Consider the following 25963-nt stretch of genomic DNA (forward strand, 5'->3'; position numbering starts at 1 on the left):
TTACAACCATTAAATCAGTTTGATCCCATCAGATTTAAAAGCCAGTCTTGCCTGCAGCACATAGTATTACAAATGGTTGGCTGACTTCAATGCAACCGAAGTATTTAAAAAATTTTTTTATATCGTCCTGACTTTGTCATTTTTGCACATGTCCAGGAGCTTTCATGCACTCGTACAATACTTTTGAGGCAATTTAAAATGATACATTAAAACATATTAAAAAGTGATAGCATTCAAAAAGTCATAATAAATGATGCTGCACCACGTAAGTTGCACACATATAAAAACAAGAAAGCCCAAAAAGCTTAATCTTTAAAAACAGCAGCATTTCAAATATCAAATCATCATACAAAAGGGGCCACGCTTAATTTTGTCAGGTTGAATACCTGATTTGCATCGCATATTTTTAAAAGCACAAAAACACATGTCAATCCAGCATCATACTGTTATAAATACGTACACACAAAGGGTGCATATAAAAAAAGGAAAAAAAAAATTTATATATAAAAACAGAAGGACAATTACATTAAACACAAATACATACAGTTAACAAGAACACATTGCTATAAATTCTACAAGGCTTGCATGAGCATTGGCGCGCACACAAGCACACACGTTGGCGTCACCAATCCATTAGAAAGAAGAGTTTAATCTTGAGGACCTCTACACCAAAGGCCTACGGAGATTTAATGGCGAATTTAGGTCGTGACTCACTTTGTGAAGAGCCTGCAGGTGACATTGCAGCAGGGGAGAGCAGGACTTGGTTAAGGTCCACGGACTGTTTACGAGAGAGGCTAGGAGGTTTAGATGGTGGAGGAGTTGTGGATTTGAGGTGGCCACTTGACTGCTGGGGACTAAAAATATTACCTGAAAATATTCAAGAATATAATATGAGTGATGGTTTTAGAAACTGCCAACATAAGCCTAGGACTAAACAGAAGTGTATTATACGAAGGCCCAGACCAGAGCGGTATTTCTAAGCAGGTGCAATGTCATGGTAATATAAAGCGACTGCCGCGGCATGCCATTATATAATGGAAAAGACAACCCAAAATAGGTGGGTCGTCCTTCCACAGGCGTGGTATTACTTGCTGCCTATGCTGCAACAGAGATGCTGTTGGTATAGATGACCGTTATTGAGGTTGCTGTCTAGCTTTTATGTTCTTATTGCATCCTGCATTTTTTATTTTTCCCCCCTCTTTTCCTTGTTTAAAAAAATAATTTAGAGATGTAGCTGTTACTAAAGAAGCAAATCTATGTTTACATACCCACAAGAGGACGTGTGTACTACAGGGACAGGTTGAGTGATCATATTGACGTCACCACAGCGGACCATGACTGGCCGACCTAGGTCTCCAGGCTGGAATGTACACAAAGATCCGGTGGTGGAACTGAACAAAGGCTGCGAGGGCAGAATCGGTGGGAATACGTTTCTATGAAGCAGCCAGAGATAGCCCATTGCTATTTCCAGAAGACCCTTAGAAAGTGAATGAATCGGTGGCTAAGCACATGCGCTACTGCTCCATTCACGTGGGGCGCACAGGTTTGGCCAGATAAGCTCGTTCTTGGGATCGGTAGAGGTCCAATCAGTCGGACCACCAGCGGTCAGATATTTATTCCCTTTCCTGTGGCTAGGTGATGAAAATCGATTATGGGAAAACCCATTTATAGTGTAACTAAACATTTAAAAACCGTTTGACATGTCATAGTGACATGTCAGAAGTTTTGATCGGTGAGGGTCCGAGCACTGAGATCCCCACAATCGCTAAAACTAAGCAGCAGAAGTGCTTGGGTGAGAGCTGTGCCGCTGCGTTTCTGATTGGCTTTCCTCGAAAGCCTAACAAACAGTGTAGGGTCTCATAGACTTTCTATTGAACCCGTACACCGCTCGGTCAGCTTTCCGATCAGAAACTAAGTGGCATAGCGCTCACCCAAGCGCTTCTGCCACTTCGCTTTAGCGATCGGTGGCGGTCTCAGTGCTCGGACCTCTACTGATCAAAACTTCAGACTGTACCACATTTTATATTCTAATTATTTTATTTACAGCGGCAAATGTGTGGTTTTCCTTGAGACATGCAAATTTCCTGTATTACTCTATGGCATTGGTCTCCAACCTGCTGCTCTCCAACTGTTGCAAAACTTCAACTTCTGCTGTCAGGACATGCTGGGAGTTGTCGTTTTGCAACCACTGTAGAGCCACACGTTGGACACCAATGCCCTATGGCATGAATCTATGTTTGATAATTTAGCACCTGTCCAATAGTACACTTAGCGGCATGTAAGTTTTACTGCTCTGTAGATTTAATCATTTTATATGCACTTAAATGCATTCTCATGCTTAACTTTTTATAATCCCAGAATATTTTTTTCAATTATTTATCAAATTTAATTGTGATAAAAAAACAAAACAATAAGCCAAAATATTATTTCATAATGTTAGAAAGTATCAAAGCAAATAAGATTTTTACCGGAAGAATTGCTCCCGGAGTTGGAAGGAAGTTTGATGGGAGGTGGTCTGTGCTTCACCCCTTTTCCCAACATAGAGGACTGGATCGAGCCCGTGATGCCATCCGACTGAACAACAAACATGGAAATAAAACTTATGATTGTTATCTACTGCAATTCAGGCAAATTTATTTATACAACGCAGGTACAATGGCTGATCGCTGACGTAACACACCACATACCTCTATTTCCTTGCTTGGAGAGAGGGGATTTTGGCTGGACAACCCTCCTGCAATATAAGTCATCTTGACAAACCCTTTGGATTCATTTTTAAATAAGTCCTGGTACTGGCCGACAACCCTGTAAGGATACAATTGTGACAATTCAGTAAATTTGCATGTCACTCTGGACTTTTGCAATTGAAGATGGTTACAGTAGAATATGGTTTTTAATGATTAGGGAAAATGGATATAGAAGCAATTGAAAACCGTATTACTATTAATCCGAAGGACATGGAATTATTAACACAAATGAATGAACGTACACTCACCTATCAATATCTATTTTAGATCCAATAAGAAATCTGAGAAGAAAATAATAATGCGCAGTTTAGTTAATTGTTGTAAAAAGTCACAAAATGGTATATTCGGAATAATAAACAAACAGTAGTGTTAAAAAAAAAAATAGCAGTCCAACATCATTAACCTGATAAATTTATGTTTTTGGTAGAAGTGATATTTCTACATAGAAAATAATGTGTAGAAAAAAAACCCCAGAGCCAATTTAATTATTCATTGAAAGGGTCTTGTTCCAAATAATAGCAGTGAGGAGTTACATTGGTGAAGTCCTTCATTCTGAGGAATAACAGGTGTCAATTTTGGCTCTTATTTAAAGAGGCTCTGTCACCAGATTTTGCAGCCCCTATCTGCTATTGCAGCAGATAGGCGCTGCAATGTAGATTACAGTAACGTTTTTATTTTTAAAAAAGGAGCATTTTTGGCCAAGTTATGACCATTTTCGTATTTATGCAAATGAGGTTTGCAAAAGTACAACTGGGCGTGTTGAAAAGTAAAAGTACAACTGGGCGTGTATTATGTGCGTACATCGGGGCGTGTTTACTACTTTTACTAGCTGGGCTTTCTGATGAGAAGTATCATCCACTTCTCTTCAGAACGCCCAGCTTCTGGCAGTGCAGATCTGTGACGTCACTCACAGGTCCTGCATCGTGTCGGCATCAGAGGCTACAGATGATTCTGCAGCAGCATCGGCGTTTGCAGGTAAGTCGATGTAGCTACTTACCTGCAAATGCTGATGCTGCTGCAGAATCAACTGTAGCCTCTGGTGCCGACACGATGCAGGACCTGTGAGTGACGTCACAGATCTGCACTGCCAGAAGCTGGGCGTTCTGAAGAGAAGTGGATGATACTTCTCATCAGAAAGCCCAGCTAGTAAAAGTAGTAAACACGCCCCGATGTACGCACATAATACACGCCCACTTGTACTTTTACTTTTCAACACGCCCAGTTGTACTTTTGCAAGCCTCATTTGCATAAATACGAAAATGGTCATAACTTGGCCAAAAATGCTCGTTTTATAAAAATAAAAACGTTACTGTAATCTACATTGCAGCGCCTATCTGCTGCAATAGCAGATAGGGGTTGCAAAATCTGGTGACAGAGCCTCTTTAAGGTGGGAGGGTGGGAAATGTTGCAGATGTTGGTTATAGTTAATTTCCTTCTGAAATACTGGGGAGAATGGGTTTTTCCAGACATTGTTCTGATGAAAAACTTACTTTGATTAAAAAGTTGATCGGAGATGGAAAAACATCTAAAGAAGTGTAGCAAATTATAGGCTACTCAGCTAAAATGATCTCAAATGCCCTGAACGGCAACCAAAACCTGAAAGAGCGGAAGGAAGCGTGGAACTACTGTGCGAATGAATCGAAGAATAGCCAACATGCCAAAGGCTCAGCCAATGATCCCATCCAGGAAGATCAAAGATCATCTGAAGTTACCAGTCAGTACTGCTACAATCAGAAGACCATTAAGTGAAGCCAAGTTACCAGCAAGAACGCACCATAAAAAAGACGCCCTGAATAGGTTAAAATTTGCCAAGGAACACATTGACTGGCCCAAAGAGAAATGGTGCAAAATTTTGTTGACAGATGAAACCAAAATTGTTCTTTCTGGGTCTAGTGGCCGCAGACAGTGTCAGACGACCCCCGAGCACTGAATTCAAGCCACAGTCCGCTGTGAAGACAGTAAAGCATGGTGCTGCAAAAATCATGATATGGGGATGTTTCTCATACCCTGGTGTTCGGCCTATTTATCGCATACAAGGGACATGGATCAGTCTGAATATATCAAAATACTTGAGGGGATCATGTTGCCCGATGCCAAAGAAGAAATGCCCTTGAAATGGGTGCTTCAACACGACAATGACCCAAAATACACCAGTAAGTGAACAATATCTTGGTTACAGCCCAATCCCCTGACCTCAATCCCATAGAGAACTTGTGGAGTGACATAAAAAATGTGGTTTATGAAGCAAAACCCAAAAATGCAGAACTGTGGAATGTCGTCCAATCTTCCTGGAGTGGAATACCTGTTTAGAGGCGCAAGAAGTTGGTCAACTCCGTGTAACACGGATGTCAAGATCTCAGAAACAATGGTTATGCCACTAAATATTAGTTTAGTAAAGTGAAATCTGAATTTCTTCAGTTTATACATTCAATATTTTGAGTTTTTAAAGAAAAATGCGGACACTGCTATTTTTTTTTTAACAGTCTAATATTCCTTTTTCTTTACTTTCTGTGAAGGATTAACACAAACTGGATACATTTTGTTATAGTTTTGATTTGGAATTGAATGTCCTGTATTTCCAGTTCATTTGCATTTAGGAAAATAAGTTATTATAATGATTTTGCGCTTTGCTTTTTTAAACTCACTGCTATTTTTTTGAACACTACTGTATATATTGGATGGCATACAGTGTCATACATGTAAAGTGGAATTTGATACAGCTATGAAAATCTGTTTTATTTGAAGCTAGATGGGAACGTTCTAGCGGTTTATACAGGCAGTCAGCATAAGCTCATATTGTAGCAAGATGGTATGCTGTATGCGTATATATCTGACTTATCTCCTGTGAGAACAAAGGATCGGGCATGTTGAAATCCAACATGCCCGTACCTCTTTCCTGCTTTATTTTCCAACAACAGCACCTCTTTCGTTCAAGGGTTGTATCTGGTATTGCAGCTCAGCCCCGTTCATTTGAATGGGGCTGAGCTGCAATTCTTGACACAGTCCACTTGACAAGTATCAATGTGTACTGAATGCAAAAGGTGTAAAGGAAATGTGGAGTAGTTGCCCATGGTAACCAATCGGGTTGCTTCCTCTTTCATTTTCCAAAGGGGGTCTGGAAAATGAAAGGTAGAATCTGATTGGTTACTATCGACAACTTCTCCACTTTTCCTTTAAGCTCGTTTTCAAAAATCTCCCCCAATCTGTCTTTACAAGAGGAGGCAACAGTCCTTTATGTACTCGTGAGCGTAATGTAGTTTTCACTCATGCACAAAAACACACCCATTCAGTCACGTTTAGAAGAATACATTTTTAGGTTGTAGAAATACACGATTCTTTATGGGTTAGGACCCACTTAAAAATGTAGGTTTAGGTGCATTAAAGAGGACCTATCACAAGGATGGTCTTTTTATATTATCTATAGGACGCTTGAATTAGTGAACACAAAAGCACCTAATAGGAGATACACAGTGGGGAAGATATATCAAAAAAGGAAACGTGGAGTAGCTGCCCATGGCAACCAATCAGGTTGCGGCTTTCATTTTCCAAAAGGCCTATGGACAATTAGATGGTGGAATCTGATTGGTTGCCATGGGTAACTACCCCACTTTTCCCTTGCGCTGGTTTTGATAGACAATGCATTCGGAAAGTCTTCAGGCCCATTTACTTTTTTTCACATTTTGTTATGATGAGGCCTTGTGCTAAAATAAAATAATCACATTTTTCCCCATCATTCTGCACTTAATACCCCATAATGACCGAGTGAATACAGAATGTTAGTAATCTTTGCTAATTTATTGAAAAGGAAAAATGAAAATCTTGCATTGACATAAATATACAGACCCTTTACTCAGCACTTAGTTGAAGCACCTTTGGCAGTGATAACGGCCTCCAGTCTTCTTGGGTATGATGCCACAAGGTTTACACACCTGGATTTGGGGATTTTCTGCCATTCTTCTCTGCAGATCCTCACAAGCTCTGTCAGGTTGGATGGGGAGCGTCGGTGGACAGACATTTTCAGGTCTATCCAGAGATGTTCGATTGGGTTCAAGTCAGGGCTCTGGCTGGGCCATCCAAGGTCATTCACAGAGTTGTCCCTAAGCCACTCCTGTGTTGTCTTGGCTGTGTGCTTAGGGTCGTCGTCTTGTTGGAAGGTGAACCCTCAGTCTCAGGTCCAGAGCACTCTGGATCAGGTTTTCATTAAGAATATCCCTGTACTTTGCTCCATTCAGCTTTCCCTCAACCCTGTCCCAGCCGCTGAAAAACACCCCCACAGCATGATGCTGCCACCACCCTGCGTCACTGTAGGGATGATATTAACCCCTAGGTGACCAGCCTATTTTAGGCCTTAATGACCAAGCAATTTTTTTGTTTTTCCATCGTCGCATTTAAAAAGAGCTATAACGTTATTTTTCAGTCGACATAGCTGTATGAGGACTTTTTTTTTTTGCGGGATTAGTTGTATCTTTTAATAGCACCATTTTGGGGTACATATAATTTTTTGATTAACTTTCATGAACTTTTTTTGGGGGGGAATAGAAAATGAACAGCAATTCCACCCTTGTTCTATGCGTTTTAAATGTATGCCTTTCACAGCGCGGCGTATATAACATGTATCCTTTATTCTATGGGTCGGTACGATTACAGCGATACCACATATGTAGAGGTTTTATGTCTTACGACTTTTGCACAATAAAAACACTTAAACTAAAATTATTTGTTTTTGCATCGTTGCTTTTCAAGAGCCGTAACTATTTTATTTTTCCATCAATGTAGTGATATGAGGGCTTGTGTTTTCAATGGGTCTTTTTTGGGGTTCATGGGACTTATTGATTAACTTTTATTATTAACTTTTTGGGGGGCAATGGAAAAAAATAGCAATTCCACCATAGTATTTAGTGGTTTCTTTTTTTTTTTACAGCGTTCACCTTGCGGTTTAAATTACAAGTTAAATTTATTGTTTGTGTTATTACGGTCGCGGCGATACCATATATGTGTACTTTTAGTAATTTTTTACACTTTTACTAAATAAAACCACTTTTTGATGGAATTTTTTTTTATTTTTTTGTTACTGTAATCTTTATTAATAATTTTTATTTAACATTTATTACTTCTTTTTTCGGTCCCAATGGGGGACTTTACTTTGCGATCTTTTGATTGCACATATAATGCTTTGTTTGGTATACTTAGTATCCACCGGATAGGTCATCAGTACATGATCTGCAGGGGTCCGACACCCAGGCCCCGCACAGATCAGCTGGTTCGGTGCCCCTGTGCACCGGATGTACAAGCCGGAAGCAGTTAGCTCCGGCCACGGCCACAGAATAGCGGCCGAGCTGCAGCTCTGTTCCTATTCAAGTGAATAGGAGCGGACCTGCAGTTCTGCAGCACAGCCGCTATATGTGCCACAACATCCTGTGCCCGCAGGCCACCGGAGCAGCTTATCGGTGCAGGGTCCAGGTGTCGGACCCGCACCGATGACATACTGATGACCTATCCGGTGGTTAGGTCATCAGTCGTCAGAAGCTGGACAACCCCTTTAATGCCTGTCAGTGTAAAACCGACAGACAATCTATTAGGCCATGCCTCTGGCACGGCCTAATAGGCATATAGCCAGGGCAGGCCTTTGTTAGGCCCCCGGCTCCCACGACACCCCATCGGAGGCCCGCGATTGCATTTGCGGGCCGGCAATGGGTGAGCTCCCTCCCTCTGTAAACAAATTAAATGCCGCGGTCGCTATTGACCGCAGCATTTAACGGATTAAACGGCCGCGATCTAAGTAAACTTTGATCGCTACCGTTGGAGCAGGAGCCCGGCAGTCACCATACAGCCGAACACCCGCTCCAGCCTGCACGGGTCACTTGTGCAGGACTTAGACTCAACTGCCATGAAAAGGCGTATTGGCGGTCACTAAGGGGCTAAGCAGGTGAAGAGTAGTGCCTGGTTTCCTCCAGACATGACGCTTAGAATCGAGGCCAAAAAGTTCAATCTTGGTTTCACCAGACCACAGAATATTGTTTCTCATAGTCAGAGTCCTTTAGGTGTTTTTTTTGCAAGCTCCAGGTGGCTTTCAAGTGTCTTTTACTGAGAAGAGGCTTCTCTCTGGCCACTCCACCAATCTGGGCTTTTTGGCAGAGCGCTGCAGTGATAGTTGACCTTCTGGAAGTTTCTCCCATCTGCATACCGGATCTTTGGAGCTCAGCCAGAGTGACCATTGGGTTCTTGATCACCTTTTCCCAAGCCCTTCTCCCCAGATTACTTCGTTTGGTGGGGCGGCCAGCTCTAGGAAGAGTCCTAGTTGATCCAAACGTCTTCCACTTTTCATTTCACGAATTATGGGGGCCACTGTGCGCTTTGGGAATTTTTCTTGTACCCTTCTCCACATCTGTGCCTTCACACAATCCTGTCTCTGAGCTCTATGGGCAGTTATTTCCTCCTCATGGCTTGGTTTTTGCTCTGATATGCATTGTCAGCTGTGAGACCTTATATAGACAGGGGTGTGTCTTTCCAAATCATGTCCAATCAAACGAATTTACCACATGTGGACTGCAAGGTGTAAAAACATTTCAAAGATGATCTAGAGAAATGAAAGGCCCCCAGAGCTAAATTTCAAATGTCATAGCAAAGGGTCTGAATACTTATGTCCATGCAAAATTTCGGTTTTCCCTTTTTAATAAATTTGCAAAAATTTTTACAATTCTGTTTGCACTTTGTCATTATGGGGTATTGAGCGCAGAATAAATGGGGAAAAACGTGAATTTTTTTTATTTTCGCACAAAGCCTCAACATAACAAAATCTGAAAAAATGTAAAAGGGTCTGAAGACTTTCCGAATGCATGTATCGCCTCCACTGTATGCAGAACTGAATGTTCCTCTTGAATTATTGGCTAAGACAGATCACCTGATCAGCACACTAACTGATGTCCAATGATACCGCTGGGTAACAAAATACAAACATTCAGTAGATTGTCATTTATAATCAATAGAAAAATTATATATATCAATAGGTTATCAGTGTCTGAGAAGCCTGTTGAAATGTGAAACCAATATGGTTGAACTTCCTGTTGTCAATTTGCAAAAATATCCACCGCAAGACAACAATAAAAGGCCAATAAAGCTCTAACTAAAAAAAAAAATACATATACAAAAACCTAAAAATTGCCAAAACGTAAACTTTTGATATACTAACATTTGTCCATTTTTTCAATTTCGATGGAAACCTCTTCAAAATTGACTACTTAATTTACAATCTGTTAAACTCACTGAGAATGAGGGCTGTGGTAGTCATCGTCATCTTCATCAGCTGCTGAAGAATGCATTTTACCAAAATACAAAGGATTGCCTACATTCTGGAAAACGGTTAACTTCGTCTTTCGGAAAGGAGTACCGTTTTCACATTCAAAGATATAGTCCTCCTTTGTTTCCTGTAATAGTAAAAAAATAATGTCATACAATGTATAAGGACCTGTTCACATCAGCGTTGCTTTTCCATTCATGGGTTCCGTTGCTGCTTTCCGTCGGAGGAAAGACGAATGGAAACTAAAGCTTCTGTTTGCATTACCATTGATTTCAATGGTAATGTTTGAGTTTGCTTTCCATTCATTGGTTACTCCGGCAGAAAGCTGCAACGGAACCCATGAAAGGAAAAGCAACGCTGATATGAGCACAGCCTATTACTTCCGGCAAAACGACGAGTCCGGTGCACAACAGACAGAAACGGAAACCATGGACACCGGATCAGTCACCATTGAAATCAATGGTGATGGAAACGGAGTGTCAGTTTGTGACTGCTCAGGGTCCCGTTCTGACGGAAACCTCCGACTGAACGTCAGAACAGGACCCCAACGCAGATGTGAACGAAGCCTTAATTGTGTAAGGGTGCATTCACATATAGCAGTTCCATCAGCATCAGTTTGTCTCTCAAGTGATTACAACGGATGCAAAAATGTATCAGTTGCCATCAGGCTTTTTCACAATTTTTACTACAAAACCATCACTTGTCGTTAGTTGTCATGAGTTTTTACCGTCTGTTTTTACCACAATGGTCCACTAAAAAGGTAGACTAGGGTCTGAAAATGTGCCAATTTTATCAGAGTGGTGCATAGTTTGTGATAAATTGTAAACATGATAGATTAGATTCATGTTGTGTACTTGTCATTTCACAAAACTTCTGATGTGATCCTGGCATGTCGGGGCTCTCCTCCTCTGCTCCAGCCTCGGCACTACACTCAAGTCTGACACACATATTGTAATGTCATGTGTGTCATATTCAGTGCAGCATCGGAGCCGGCGCCGAGAGAGAGCCCAGAAGGCAGCTGCTGTCCACTTACCTCAGATCAGATCTTTGAGGCAGCCTTGTGAACCTGCAAAGACGCCAAACACTAGCCTTTACTTCTGGGAGTAGCTCGTTTTTGGCACCTTTACAGCTACCCAATCCCATCCCGCATCTCCTACTCACCCCACACCACGCTGGGATTGCTGTTGTCTCTATTTACACGAGTCCGGTACGATTTGCATCTGTTTTGTATCCGTTGCGTGTTTCAATTATTGACGGATGATTGTGACGTGTTTTGAATCCATTTTTCACTGTCCAGTTTAAAAACTGATGAATTTCATCTGCCACCCACGGCTCCCTCAAGATCGCGCCACCCACGGCCCCGAGATCGCGCCCACCCACGGCCCCGAGATCGCTCCATTTACGGCCGTCAGTACATACGTGCTTTTTTGTACGCGAGCATATTTAAAGTACGCGCCGCATAAAAATAAAAAAAAAGTGAATTCTTAGCGCATAAATCACGCCAAATGTTCCCATAGTCCTAGGAGTCCTAAATGTGCAAGATAAAACATGCTGAAAACGTGCCAAATATGCCTGTATTTTAAAAAGCGCTTCACAAAAGCACAAGTCTTTTTTTTGTGCCGTGTGAACATTCCCAAAAGGTCAAGGATTGAGAGGGGGGGGGGGCTGGAGTCTGCTTTTTCTCCCCCCTGAAACATGGTGACTCTTGTATGTTGTATTGTATCTCAGACCCTAAGGCTACATTCACACGAGCGTGACAGATTTACGCGTGTAAATCTGTCCGTGCGCATTGCGTTTTTGCATCAGTGTGCTTTGCGTGTGGCATGCTTTTTTGAAGAACTTGCAAGCACATTTTTTTTTCAATGTAATTAATGCATGAAACACGGACAGCACACGGATGTCGTCTGTGTGCTGTCCGTGGTTTTCTCGCACCTATTGACTTCAATGGGCGACTAGGTGCATGAAAACGCACCAATATAGGACATGCAGTGAGTTTAACGGAACGGACACTCGCTGTGGGAATAGCCCCTTTGAAATCAATGGGTCCGTCTGCTGAGCATTGTTTCAACGGACAGCACACGGACAAGAATCACGCTCGCCTGAATGAGCCCTAAGGCTGGATTCACACGAGCATGTTACGTCCGTAAAAGACGGAACGTATTTCAGCCGCAAGTCCCGGACCGAACACAGTGCAGGGAGCCGGGCTCCTAGCATCATAGTTATGTACGACGCTAGGAGTCCCTGCCTCGCTACGGGACAACTGTCCCGTACTGTAATCATGTTTTCAGTACGGGACAGCAGTTCCACGGAGAGGCAGGGACTCCTAGCATCGTACATAACTATGATGCTAGGAGCCCGGCTCCCTGCACTGTGTTCGGTCCGGGACTTGCGGCAGAAATACGTTCCGCCCTTTACGGACGTAACATGCTCGTGTGAACCCAGCCTTAGAGTAAACTGCAGTATCTGACACAACCCATGGACAGGTGTGGCGCTATTTGTTTGTTTTTTGGTGAAAAATACAGATTCTTTACATTTTCGTTAAAGTTGCAAAAGGCCTTCATATTTACTTTTAAATTATTTCTACAGCTGCTGAGCTTAACATTAAAGGGCTATCCTTGAGTTGTGTCAGGTATTGCATATCATATCTATTTAAGTAGCTACAGAGAACCTGTGGACAGGAGTGGTTCGGTTTTTGGCAGAATGCAGCCATGTTTTTCTAATCCTGAACAACCCAAATAAGTTTGGCTGGGTACCAAGCAAAAAGTGCCACCAGCGATACTGCACTTCATTTCACAGAAGAAAGATGGCTGCCGGTCCACAGAGCTGGAGAATTAGTCATCATGCAAGCATTTATTTGTGAAGGTAGCGAGCAGAAAGACAATGTCGATGGTCAATCTGTCCGATTTTCAGTAATAGAAATGTCTGAGAAGCGTCAAAGGGGTTTGAGCTCTCGAAAGAGCCTTTCATTCTATAAATCAGTGGTGGTTCGAGGCTATAGACTTCATGCATCTGTGGCATATCAGAAGACCATTTTGACCGAATTTCTCTTTTAAAGGGCACACGTCACTGGATTTTCATGCACTAAACCACCAGCATGTCATTATACTGCTGCCTTCTGATCTTGACCTCTTAAAACGTTCGTTTTAGCAATGGATCTAAAAATAAGTTATAATACAGTGTGCACTGTATGTAAATGACCAGAGAAGAGAATAATTGAATAAAATAAAATAAAAAATTCCAAGAGAAGAGTCCAAATGCACTGGCCTCGGCTTCATCAGACCACTGAGCATGTGCAGGACGCTGTTGGGCGCGCGCTGTATTATAGCTTCTTTTTAGACAAGAGGCTAAAACGGACAGTTTTGAGAGGGGCATGTTTTAGGACGCTAAACCCAGCAACAAAGACATGCTGGTGGTTTAGTGCCCTAAAATCTAGCGACACGTTCCCTTTAAATTGTAACAATTTTCATAGCACCATCTCATACGACCTGTGACTAAACATACAAATGGTCATGCTTACATAGCAGTTACCCCTGCCAGAAACACCAGTCATATAAAGCAGGTGATGCAACTGGAAGAAAACGTGTCCTTTCTAATGTTCGAGTAAAAGACTTGCCTTCACACTACACAGATGCCCTGCATTATAACGGCAGTAATAAAATAAATATTGGCCAGAAAAGGGATCGAATTACTCACATCTGCTGGCCAGACAGTAGGTTGCGAGTCATCAAGTTTGATAGATTTTTCCACTTTTGCATATTTTTCAACCTGAAAAAAAAAAAAAACAAAAAAAAAAAAAAAACACACAGGAGCCAATTAAGCTGTGAATTTAAATGACAGGCTGAACTTTCAGAGCGACGTTATATAGATACAGACTTATTTTGGGTATCGAAGAATAAAACTGATTTTTATAAATGTTATATAATGTTTTTGACTACATAAAATCAGTCAAAAACGCGACTCAATGGGAATATATAAAATGAAATCATATGGTCACACTTGCACAAAATTTTACTGTTTATATACGGATATAATCTGCATAAAATGCTAAGCATCTCTGTAAATACATTACATCACTTGCCTGTTTTATAGCTGCATTAACACACCAGGTTGCTATTGGAAACAGTCAACAAGCTTTTTGACAGACACACCCATGACAACTTAGCTGAGAAATGCAGTGAGAGTTTTATTTTTTCTACATCAATTACTGTACAGTGCCTGATGTAAAGATGACACTTCCAAGAATGCAAACCATCAGATCAAACTCTGTGTAGACATTGGGGCAGCAAAGTATCCTGGGATATTCAATGTCTGAAGAATTCTGAATGCAGCTCTGGACTATAATACAGGCTATAACTCAGGATCAGTACAAAAGAAGAAATGCAATACATTTACATGGTTACTCAAATTTTTATGTAGATTAATTGTATTTGTAAACTGTAATTAGTGTCCATGGGTAAGATTTTGCTTACTATTACAATAAATGCATACATTTAAATGGAAACTTTTTTTCTGGCGAGTCCCGGGCATACTTACATCCACTTCAGAGGGCACAGCAAGGGAGCAAGGATTTTGTTTCCATAAGTCGACATACTAAAAGAGAATACATCCATAAAAATGTCAATGATATCACAGTCTGGTCACTGACATCAAATTAAAAGTAAATATAAAATCAAGTAAAAAAAAAAACCCGAAAGGCTTACATTTCCAGTTTTGGATATTTTTAGGTCAAACTGAGGTTGCGAGGCTTTCCTTTCTTTCCTCTTATGTAAATAATCAAGAAGTTTGAGCTGTGGTGGGATGGGACAATTGGATAATTCTTGCTGCCTGTTCAGAGCTGGTCTGGAGTATCGCTTCAGACACCTGAAATATAAAGAACACCGTAAGCAACGCAGACTGGCAGCATTTATTGTGGTTGAGGACTACCCATGTAGACGAGATTATTATATAGAATGCGCCATTTATCCGGACTGCAGGAAGTCTATAAAAATGTATTACTGATTAAATATTATATTATGTGCTTTTCGGGGTTTTTTTCCATGACAATCCTATTTATTTATTTTTAAGAATTATTAAACTTTTTGATGTGTGACAAAATGTAAAAAAAAAAAAAATAAATAGTCAAATATTTTTTTTTGTATTGTTACTTTATTATTTATTTTTCTGCTTCTAATCCCCTAGAAGGTCTGAAAAAAATCTTTGGAGGACGTTTGTTTGATTTTATACTCTACAAATTTCTCCTGTAACCGGGCCTTTCAAAGCAGCCTGTTAAAGGGGGAAACTGGTCTGGCAATTTGACAGTAATCTCCTGATCACGTGACTGCCGGGACCAATGGAAGTAGTAACATTGCCCCTGTGTATACAGAGATTGAGAGGGCAGAAACAGCCTTCTTTATTAGGTGCCAGTCTGACATCCCCCAACTGCATTAACGGGCAACATAAAAACACGTACCGGTGGTCGTTAAGGGGTGACCTCTTACTCAACAGGATAGCAAAACGAAGTTCTCACCGTTTCATGGGACAAGTGTTCATCTTCTGTTTGTTGTACAGCAGGCGGTTTGTAGTGCAGACGACAGATATTGACGGGTCAAGGCATAACGGTTCAGCAGTTGCCAGGATAAGCTGGCTCTCCAACAGCAACTTGTCTTCCTAAATATGGATATCAATGGAGTATTCAGCGGCAAAAAAACTACGGCTATGTCTTAGTACATTGACACTTTTCATTCCAGACTGGATTATCATTAAAGAATTAGGAAATATATTTATTTGTGGTCCAAAAGGCAGGTTATCTATATCCCCTTGGTGTAATGGCCAGGTTCACTCATAATTAAAATGTTTTTTTAGAAATAATTGTATTGATTTAAAATATATGATTGATGGGGATATGACCACTGGGACCCTTACTGATCCGCAGAATAGGGGTGGCCAATCTCCCATTCTTGGCAGATAAATAGGCATGCATTCGAGGTCACTCCTCATTATAGTCTATGGGAAATACAATACAGCCGAGCACACTCACTTTGCTGTTTCCCATGTACAATCGACTTCCAGTTATTCTCAGGATGGTGGGGGTTCCAGTGATGCTAGCCCCATCCAATCAGATATCAAACTGATATGCCATAAATGTATTTCATGGGAGACCATTTGCACCACAAGAAATGTTATTCTATGAATTGCTCCCTTTACCTCTAGGACTGATCCGATAAAACGCAGAGATGTATTTTGCCAGTAATCGGTTGATAATTATGCAGGATAAGGCCTCATGCACACGACCATAAGGATTTTTACTGTCCGCAAATACGGATGCACACCCGTAGCCGTCTGCAATTGCAGAAGCGCCCATAGACTTCTACGGGCGAGTCCTTGCCGCAATTGCAGACAAGAATAGGACGTGTTCTATATTTTGCGGATCATTTCTACGGCCCGGACACACATCTGTAAATATACGGAAGTGTGTCCGTGGCCTATTGAAATGAATGGATCCGCAATTTCATCCATAATTAGCTGATCCGTAATTACAGATGAAAACTACGGTCGTGTACATGAGGCCTAAGGCCCATGCACACGACTGTATTTTTCATCCATAATTACAGACCCATTTATTTCTATGGGGTACGGACACCTTTCTGTATTTTTACGAATGGGTGTCCGTGCCGTAGAAGTGATAGAACATGTCCTTTTTTGTCCTTAATCACGACATAGAGTCTCCATAGAAGTCTATGGGCACTTCCGTAATTACAGACGTATACTGATGTATCCGTAATTACGAAAGCGTTGCTATGTGACGCCAGGGGATTACCCTAGATTCCTCCCTGTTTTTTAGTGGATCCGTTAATACTTATGCATTACGGATGCAATACGGACCGTATTTACGAACAGCCTCCATATATGCGGATGATTTATGGATGACTATAAAGGACTACTGATCCGTATTTACAGACAGTATTTACGGATGGATGAAAAATACGGTCGTGTGCATGGAGCCTACGGATAGAGAAATGTGTAATTCCATGGTTCCTGCTCGCAAAACACTCCCATGGCTGAAGAACGTAAATCCATAAACAACATATCAGCAATTGATATCATTCCGGAATATATTATTTATAGAGGTTATAAAATGTGAAGCTTATAATACAGAGAACTTTTTCTGTTTGTTACAATAGCTTTGACTTAAATGGCGCTGACTGCACGGATTTTAGTGGCACGACCATTTTAAACAGCGTTTTCTACACGGAGGAGATCTGGTATAACTCCACTGTCAATGGAACGCCATATTAATTGTTTCTGACATATTCTTCACGTCTGTGTGTACATCGGACTAGCTAAACATGTGTGCTATAGAGGGCTTGTTGCCAAATAAAATTAAGAGGTCACCACCATCAAGTGAACAGGGAAATCATGACACTAGCCAGATGTTTTAACTGTTGTGGCAACTAGTAACATCCACCCCCCACGGAATGTATTCAGTCTGGACTCCCCACCTTCAGGTAACTTTAATATATTGACCTGCACATGCTACAGCACAACTTGGTCCAGATTAAATTATATATCCAGGATTATAGGTCTAGGAATACGGAATACTGGTTGGAAAATAAAAATTTCTGTATTATAGTACGGTATAACATATGTAGTAGGTGCCAAACACATTAGATTTCAAAAACTACTGCGGACAATGTAGTAAAAAAAAAGAAAAAAGTCGATAGATGCTGCCAGTCCTGACATTTGCTATTGTTGGAAACAAAGATCCCACGGGTTGGAATCAGCAAGCTCGGCTGTTTCCTTCGCACCCATATACTCGTATGGTGAATCTCTCTTTTATATTAAGGCCTCTGCTGCTGTCACATTAGTGACGTTCGGTTGTATAGGAAAAGCAGCGTTTGCGGAGTTATTCCTCAATTATTATTCATTTTAACCAATATAACGGAAAACAAAATGATCCTAAAAATTGTGAAGAAAACATCACATCGACCTGCACCAGTCTACATGAGTGGTGCACTAGTGACAGGTCAGGACCTTTATGTAATATATGAATTCTATTAAGCAGTGTCTATTTTGTGTTCCAGAATGATGAACGACTGATATTTTACAGTCCAATAAAGAGACGAACTACGAATATGCTATGACAAACCATATAGAGGAAGAAACATTTACCTGTGTCCACTTGTGATTGTCACTGGTGATGGCATGAATGTCGGAAACTAAAGTCTTAGGACCAAAGAAGAAAAACAGGTTCACATTAACATGTAGGGTTCCCCTTTTTTTTTTTTTTTTTGCACAATTTTTTGTCTATTTTTATGCACATTACTATGGAAGTCAAGATCTCTACCATGAATTATATTATGTTAGTCCCCTCTACAAAACAAAGATCTTCCTTCCAAACTGACAACACATCACCCTGTAAATGTACAAGTAGTTAACGTCTTAACGCCTGGAGATCAGCGTCAGACACTCAGGACAGAATGCTTAATATACAGTGCGGTTTACACTACGTGGGCCACAACAACATCCCAGTGATATGGTGACTGATTAAAATGGTCATGTTCGTGCCTAAAGAAGCTGCAGGGTAGAGGAGACCAAACCCCAGACTCTTAGAGCAAGGATCTAAAGTGTATAATGTTAGTCTACGCTCCCGTCCGATCGGATGTCGGGCGTCGAAAGCCACAACTGCAGGCTGGGCACGACACCCAGCGAGTATCCTGCACGGGTCCTATTAATTAGAATGTCATATCGGGCAGGAGAGTAACATTGGGGGGGACACTATAAATACGTAATTCAAAAGTTTATAATGCCCTTCTTTTTATTTTTAATAAATAGCAATTCACTCCATGGCACCTGTCCCATTACATGCTGCCCTTCATATAGGGCATCATGGGTGCCCTTTAAGTGATTATCACGGACCTTTAATGGGTTTTAAAACATTCATATCAGAGACAACCATGACAAATGTCAAAATACATTAACACTTTACCATGTTAAAAAAAAAAAAAAAGTGGATATATTTGAAAAAAGTAGTCATATTTGTCAAGTAGTGCCAACAGAGAACCATAAGCTACATAAATACATTGTAATGTGTAACCCTAAAATAGGTTGAAAATTTATATATAATTAAAAAATAATCAAAGACAAGAAAAGCTTTCTATAAATGAGGACCAGTTACTGATGTTCAATGCCAGACGGCTGCTTCCTTACAGGTCTTTGCAGGGAACGTAGTCGTATGCCCAGGGAACAGCAACAAGCTGAAGCCATATTTCTCTATTCTAGAAAAGGGTTGTTTTTACTTTGCAAACACAAAGTACAATGCCCTGTATGCAAAGCAAATCGAACAGAACACAAGACCTTTTGTCGGATTCCTTTAACCCTCTAATGTCTCCAATCTGGCTATTTACGTAGCTGCAGAATATACCTTATGCTGCAGCGACGTAAATAAACGTGATCCTGTTTAATGGCTGAACGTGCTGCATAGCACTCACAGCTCGATCTATGTTAAACTTTGCGAATTTTTGGTGATTTTTTATTTTCCACGTCACTATTTTTAAAAATAATCCTAAAATTGTGCATTTTTTACTATGGCCACTTAACCTCGCAAAAGACTTACACTTCCTGTTCTGCAGTGATCACTTCTCAGCAGTCATCTCATTATCATCACAGGCAGGATAATAATGACAGGAAAGCGGTGTTCACATCAGCGTTTGCTTCTGTTGATGGATTCCATCGGAGCAACCCCTCAACGGAAAGGCAAACGGAAACCTTAGCTTCCGTTTGCATCACTATTGATCTCAATGATGACGGTTAGTTTGTTAATGGCTTCCGTTTGTCACCGTTGTGAAAGGGCTCCGTTTTTTTGACGAGATCAAAAGCGCAGTCAAAAAAACGTAAACCTTACGCAACAGTGACAAACAGAAACCATAAGCAAAGGAAGCTTTACCATTGAAATCAATGGGAATGCAAATGGAACCTATGGTTTGCCTTTCCGTTAAGGGGTTGCTCCGACAGAAAGGCCCGACGGAACCCCTCAACGGAAACCAGAGCATGGCCAGAACACTCTCCCACAGAATGGGTCCGCTCCAGAGTATTGTTTCCTATGTCCATGTGGCTGCTGTAAAGCAAATCTCTAAATGCTGGTAAAGCAGTTTAGGACAGATGGTCGTGCCCATAATCATGTACAGAAAATAGAATTAAAAAAAATATACAATCCGACAATAAAAATAGACTAGATAAAAAAAAGAAGGCGTTTGTATCAGTATCTAGTTTTAATTAGCGCAAAAAAACATAGGCGATAGATTCCCTTTAAAATGAGAGCAGTGTAATACTTCATTCCTCCTGTGGTGGCGCTGCTAGATTCCCCCACAGATTACATCGAATTGCTGCGCACCCTTGAAGTAGCCCACCCTGTAATGTGCATCAGTGGTCTCTTATAACAAAAGAAGATTGTTCAAAGCAACAACTGATGAAGTTCTCATGTTGGTCAATGCAAAAAAATCCGTAGCTAACCCGTAGAAGAATATCTGTGCATGCATCTTCTTCCGGGACAAACCTTTCACTATTGGGATATCTTTGGATCTATTTCCACCTTTGCTCACAGGCAACATGTAATAAACCTGTATATTCATAGAATAGCTTACTTTCTTCCCATGTACTCCACCACCGGTCTCCCAAGTTCAGAGCAGTAAATCACACATTGCCTGGGGCCAGCACAAGGCCTGTTAATCCCTACTGAAAAACTAAAATCTAAGGATAGATTTTCATTTCATAACATTGCCACCGTCCTTCAATGATTGTTCATGTACTGGAAGAATATGTTTAATGTGTTACGTAAGTGGTTCGTACATTCCAAGATACATGAACTTCTAGACTAATGTACGGCTAGAGTCACCGGTGATGGAAACAGTATGGTTGTGTTCATACTTCTTTCCTAGAACTTCACGCAGGAAATTGATTAGGGGTTCCCTGTTTCTAATAAAAATACGACGAATAGCGGATATTAGGTTTTCCATTTGACAGAAGCAAAATAAGAACAAAGGTGGAAATGTATTATGTATCTATAAGGCTAAGGATTGTGATCGTTTTCAACTGTTTGGAATAGAGTAGATTAGTACAGGCATTCTACAAAAAATATATATATTTTTTTACCTCCAACGTACACTGCAAACGCAGCAGGAGTCCACCCTAAGGCCCCATGCACACAAAAGGGCTTTTGCGGCTGCAATTCCATCTGAAATCCACGGGAGAATTGCGGCCCCATTCATTCCTATGGGCCCATGCACACGACCGTGGTTTCCACAGTCCGTGCATGGTCTAGGAGCCTGGACCGCAGAAAGAACGGGCATGCCTTATTACGGCCGTGTTCTGCTGTCCGGGCTCATAGCAAATAATGGACGCGGCCATGTGAACGGCCTGCGATTTCCGGGTGGCTCACTGGTGTCACTCCGCGGTCGGCCGACTCGAAAATCACGGCTGTGCACATGGCTACGGTCATGTGCATGAGGCCTAAGGGTACTGTGGATTTTCCAAAACGAAATCTGCAGCATAATACAGTAGGAGCAGAGTGGATGAGATTTGAACAAATCTCATCCACACACAGTGGAAATGATAAGGGGAAAAAAGGCTCAGAAATTGACCTGCAGTGCAGTTTTTTAATCCGCAGCGTGTCAATTGTATTTGCTTAATTGCTGCTTTACTAATGTGGGTTTTCCTCATTTAATTCGATGGGAGGTAAAACCCGCAACAAATAGCAGATGATGCTATTTTTGCGGTGGAAAAAGCTGCAATTCCGCCACAAAAATCGCAAGTCAGAAAAAAAAAATCTTATACTTACCCAAAATTCTGTGCTTCTTCGTACAAGCCGGCCTCCTGGGATGACGTTTCATCCCATGTGACCGTGGCAGCCAATCATAAGAGGCACGTCATCTTAAGAGGCCGGTTGCAGGATGTCAGAGGATAAGTAGGGGCATTTGGGTTTTTTTTGCTTCTGTTTTCCTCAGCGGACATTCCGGTCGAAAAACTGCACCACAATTTGGTGCAGTTTTTCGTCCGGAAGTCCCTGCGGCCGCCAGGGCAGATACGCGGTGTACTTTTAAGCAGCGTCTCCGCCCTGTGTGAACTTACCCTTACTCTGTTCATTCTGCAGCCTCAATGTTTACCCATGGTAAAAAAAAATGCTCAATGGGAGTCGTTTAGCAACTTTTTCCCCCAGAGGGAAACATCGCAAGACGTTGCGGTAACATACAATCTTACCGCCTCCAAAAGTCTCTGTGGAGCCCTAAGATAATTGCACATTGCAGACTATACAGAAAACACTTTTACTGACATCTGAATGTATCATTATTAACCCCTTCCTGCCACAGCCATTTTTCGGATTTAAATTTTTTCCTCCCCATATTCCAAAAGCCATAACTTTTTTATTTTTCCATGGATATAGCCATATGAGGGCATGATCTGTGCAGGACGAGTTGTAGTTTTTCATGGCACCATTTATTCAACCATATAATGTAGTGGGGAAACTGTAAAAAAATGTCTTTGTGGAATGAGAAAAAAAAACAACTTTTATTTATTTTATTCACAGTGTGGTAAAAACGACAGGTTTACTTAATTTTGCGGGTCCATTCGAAGCAGCGATAGCAGATAGATGTATTATTTTTATGTTTTACTACTTTTACAAGAAAAAAAATAATTGTTAAAAATAAAATGTGTGTTTTGTCCCCATATTCTGAGAGCTATAACTTTTATATTTTTCCTTCGATTGAGAAGTACAATGAATTATTTTTTTGCAGGGAGAGCTATTGGTACTGTTTTAGGGTACATGAGACTTTTTGATCACTATGTGGGAGATGAGGTTACCAAAAAAAGAGCAATTCTGGCGTTCTGGCCTTAATTATTATTATTTATTTTTTACAACGTTCACCGTGCAGGTTATATAATGTCATCGTTCAGACTTTTACGGACACGGCGATACCAGTTGTTCATTTATTGTTTTTTTTACATTGGGAAAGTTTTAATATATGAAAAAAAAAAAAAGGTTTTTAAGTTTTTCTTTACTAGTCCTCCTAGGGGACTTGAACCAGAGATCGCTGTATTGCTTACAAGATATACTGCAATACTAATGTACTGCAGTATGTCGTGATTCTGACAGTCACCTATTAAAGGGAACCTGTCACCAGATATTTCACCTATTGAACTCTACGCACCCCTCGCTGGCCGCTGCTGTCAAAAGTTCATTGCCGTTAATAAATAACGGTCTGCAAAAATGTTGCGCCTTTTACGGTAATAATCCGGCATGCTCGTTCATTCCTCTTCTTATACCCGCCCACCGCCGAAAACTGGCCCGCCCTGAATGCCAAACTCTCTTCTGAGATAGCGCAGATGCGCCCGTCGTGTATGGTCCGACATCCTTCCTTGATTCGTCCGGGCCTCAAATCTAGGTACTGCGCATGCACCAATATGGTGTCCTGGCACATGTGAACAACGGAATAGGACATCGATGCGCAAGCGCTGTATTTTGTGTGTGCTGGGGGAGGCGAGGCGGCAGGATAAACTCGGAAAGAATTGAGGAATGAAGATATTACTCTTTTCGAACGAATATATGACTCTTATGCTCATTAGCATAAGGCACAGGAACACAAAAAAAACAGTATACTGAACGGTACAGAGCCTACCTAGAAGATAACTATAGGTTACATAAAAAATGATTTTCACCCAGGTATAGCTGATTTATTAGGTGAAATGCTGGTGACCGGTTCCGTTTAAGCCCTGCCTCTGGGCTGCCTTTGTACACCTATTAAGATAGGAGTACAAACATGGCAGACCTGAGAGTCTTCATTAGGCCCCCAGGCTGCCATTACAACCATTGGCACCCAGTGATCACATCGCGTGGGGGGCGATGCCACGTCAGAGGAGGCCATCCCCTCATTCTAACGCCTTAGATGCTGCGCTTGCTATGGACCACAGCATCTAAAGGGTTAAACTAGCAGGACTCCGCTCGTTACACTGACGTGTCGGTTGTTACATAAAGCAACCACGCTCGTTCTATCGAGTGGGCTCAGCCTGTGAGCCCGCTTCAAACTCCCCCACATGATCTCCACTGTATATATATATGGCGGATGTCAGGAAGGGGGTTAAAGAGGCCAATCAGCGTCATACACTTCTCATTGTTCCGGCCCAGCTTCTTTCCCTGCACAATCACGCTAGGCTGGAACAATGAGAAGTGCAGGACACTGATTGGTCACTGATTGGTCAGCGTCATACACTTCTCTTCACAACGCCCAGTTGGTAAAAAGTAAAAACACGCCCAGTTGTCTATTAACCCCTTCCCTCTTTAGCCACTTTTGACCTTCCTGACAGAGCCTCATTTTTCAAATCTGACATGTTTCACTTTATGTGGTAATAACTCCGGAATGCTTTTACCTATCCAAGCGATTCTGAGATTGTTTTCTCGTGACACATTGGACTTTATGTTACTGACAAAATTTGCTCGATATGTTCAGTATTTAAATTGTGAAAAACACCAAAATTTAGCGAAAAATTGCAAAAATTAACATTTTTATCAACTTAAATGTATCTGCTTGTAAAATTGTTGCAAATTAACATCCCCCATATGTCTACATTAGATTTGCATCGTTTTTTGAACATCCTTTTATTTTTCTAGGACGTTACAAGGCTTTGAACTTTAGCAGCAATTTCAGACATTTTCAAGAAAATTTCAAAAGGCTATTTTTACAGGGGCCAGTTCAGTTGTGAAGTGGCTTTGAAGTCCTTATATATTAGAAACCCCCAAAAAGTCACCCCATTTTAAAAACTTCACCCCTCAAAGTAATCAAAACAGCATTTACAAAATTTCTTAACCCTTTAGACTTTTCACAGGAATTAAAGCAAAGTAGAGGTGAAATTTACAAATGTCATATTTTTTTGCAGAAATTAATTTTTAATCCAATTTTCTTTATAACACACAAAGTTTTACCAGAGAAATGCAACTCAATATTTATTGCCCAGGTTCTGCAGTTTTAGGAAATATCCCACATGTGGCCGTAGCGTGCTACTGGACTGAAGCACCGGCCTCAGAAGCAAAGGAGCACCTAGTGGACTTTGGGGCCTTATTTTTATTACAATATATTTTAGGCACCATGTCAGGTTTGAAGGGCTCTTGCGGTGCCAAAACAGTGGAAATCCCCCAAAAGTGACCCCATTTGGGAAACTGCACCCAGCGAGGAAATTATCTAGGGTTATAGTGAGCATTTTGACCGCACAGGTTTTTTACAGAAATTATTGGAAGTAGGCCGTGAAAATTAATATCTAAATTTTTTCAAAGAAAATGTAGGTTTAGCATTTTTCTTTCTCATTTCCACAAGGACTAAAGGAGAAAAAGCACCACCAAATTTGTAAAGCAATTTCTCCCGAGTAAAACAATACCCCACATGTGGTAATAAACGGCTGTTTGGACACACGGCAGGGCTTAGAAGGGATGGAGCACCATTTGGTTTTTGGAGTTCACATTTAGCAGGAATGGTTTGCGGAGGCCATGTCACATTTACAAAGCCCCTGAGGGAACAAAACAATGAAAACCCCACACAAGTGACCCCATTTTGGAAACTACACCCATTGAGGAAATTATCTAGGGGTATAGTGAGCGTTTTAACCCCACAGGTTTTTTGCAGAAATTATTGGAAAGAGGCCCTGAAAATAAAAATCTACATTTTTTTCAAAAGAAAATGTAGGTTTAGCTAATTTTTTCTCATTTCCACAAGGACTGAAGGAGAAAAAGCACCGCAAAATTTGTAAAGCAATTTCTCCCGAGTAAAACAATACCCCACATGTGGTAATAACCGGCTGTTTGGACACACGGCAGGGCTTAGAATGGAAAGAGTGCTATTTGGCTTTTGGAGACCACATTTAGCAGGAATGGTTTGCGGAGGCCATGTCACATTTCCAA

General features: G+C 41.1%; 1 protein-coding gene across 2 annotated transcripts in view; it reads right to left on the reverse strand.

Moving 5' to 3' along the window:
* SUPT20H (SPT20 homolog, SAGA complex component) overlaps positions 1–25963 on the reverse strand; it is an 85869-nt gene that overhangs the window by 14530 nt on the left and 45376 nt on the right. For both annotated transcript variants that reach the window (XM_075851734.1, XM_075851733.1), the window contains exons 10-19: positions 18193–18246; positions 15551–15690; positions 14745–14904; positions 14578–14634; positions 13738–13809; positions 10011–10171; positions 2996–3028; positions 2688–2805; positions 2469–2574; positions 715–867 (exon numbers count right to left, since the gene is read on the reverse strand). In XM_075851734.1, the coding sequence (XP_075707849.1) occupies positions 715–867; positions 2469–2574; positions 2688–2805; positions 2996–3028; positions 10011–10171; positions 13738–13809; positions 14578–14634; positions 14745–14904; positions 15551–15690; positions 18193–18246 (1054 nt within the window). The remainder of the gene's footprint in view (positions 1–714; positions 868–2468; positions 2575–2687; positions 2806–2995; positions 3029–10010; positions 10172–13737; positions 13810–14577; positions 14635–14744; positions 14905–15550; positions 15691–18192; positions 18247–25963) is intronic.

This window comes from Rhinoderma darwinii, chromosome 2 (assembly GCF_050947455.1).
Source record: "Rhinoderma darwinii isolate aRhiDar2 chromosome 2, aRhiDar2.hap1, whole genome shotgun sequence".
Lineage (NCBI taxonomy): Eukaryota > Metazoa > Chordata > Amphibia > Anura > Rhinodermatidae > Rhinoderma > Rhinoderma darwinii.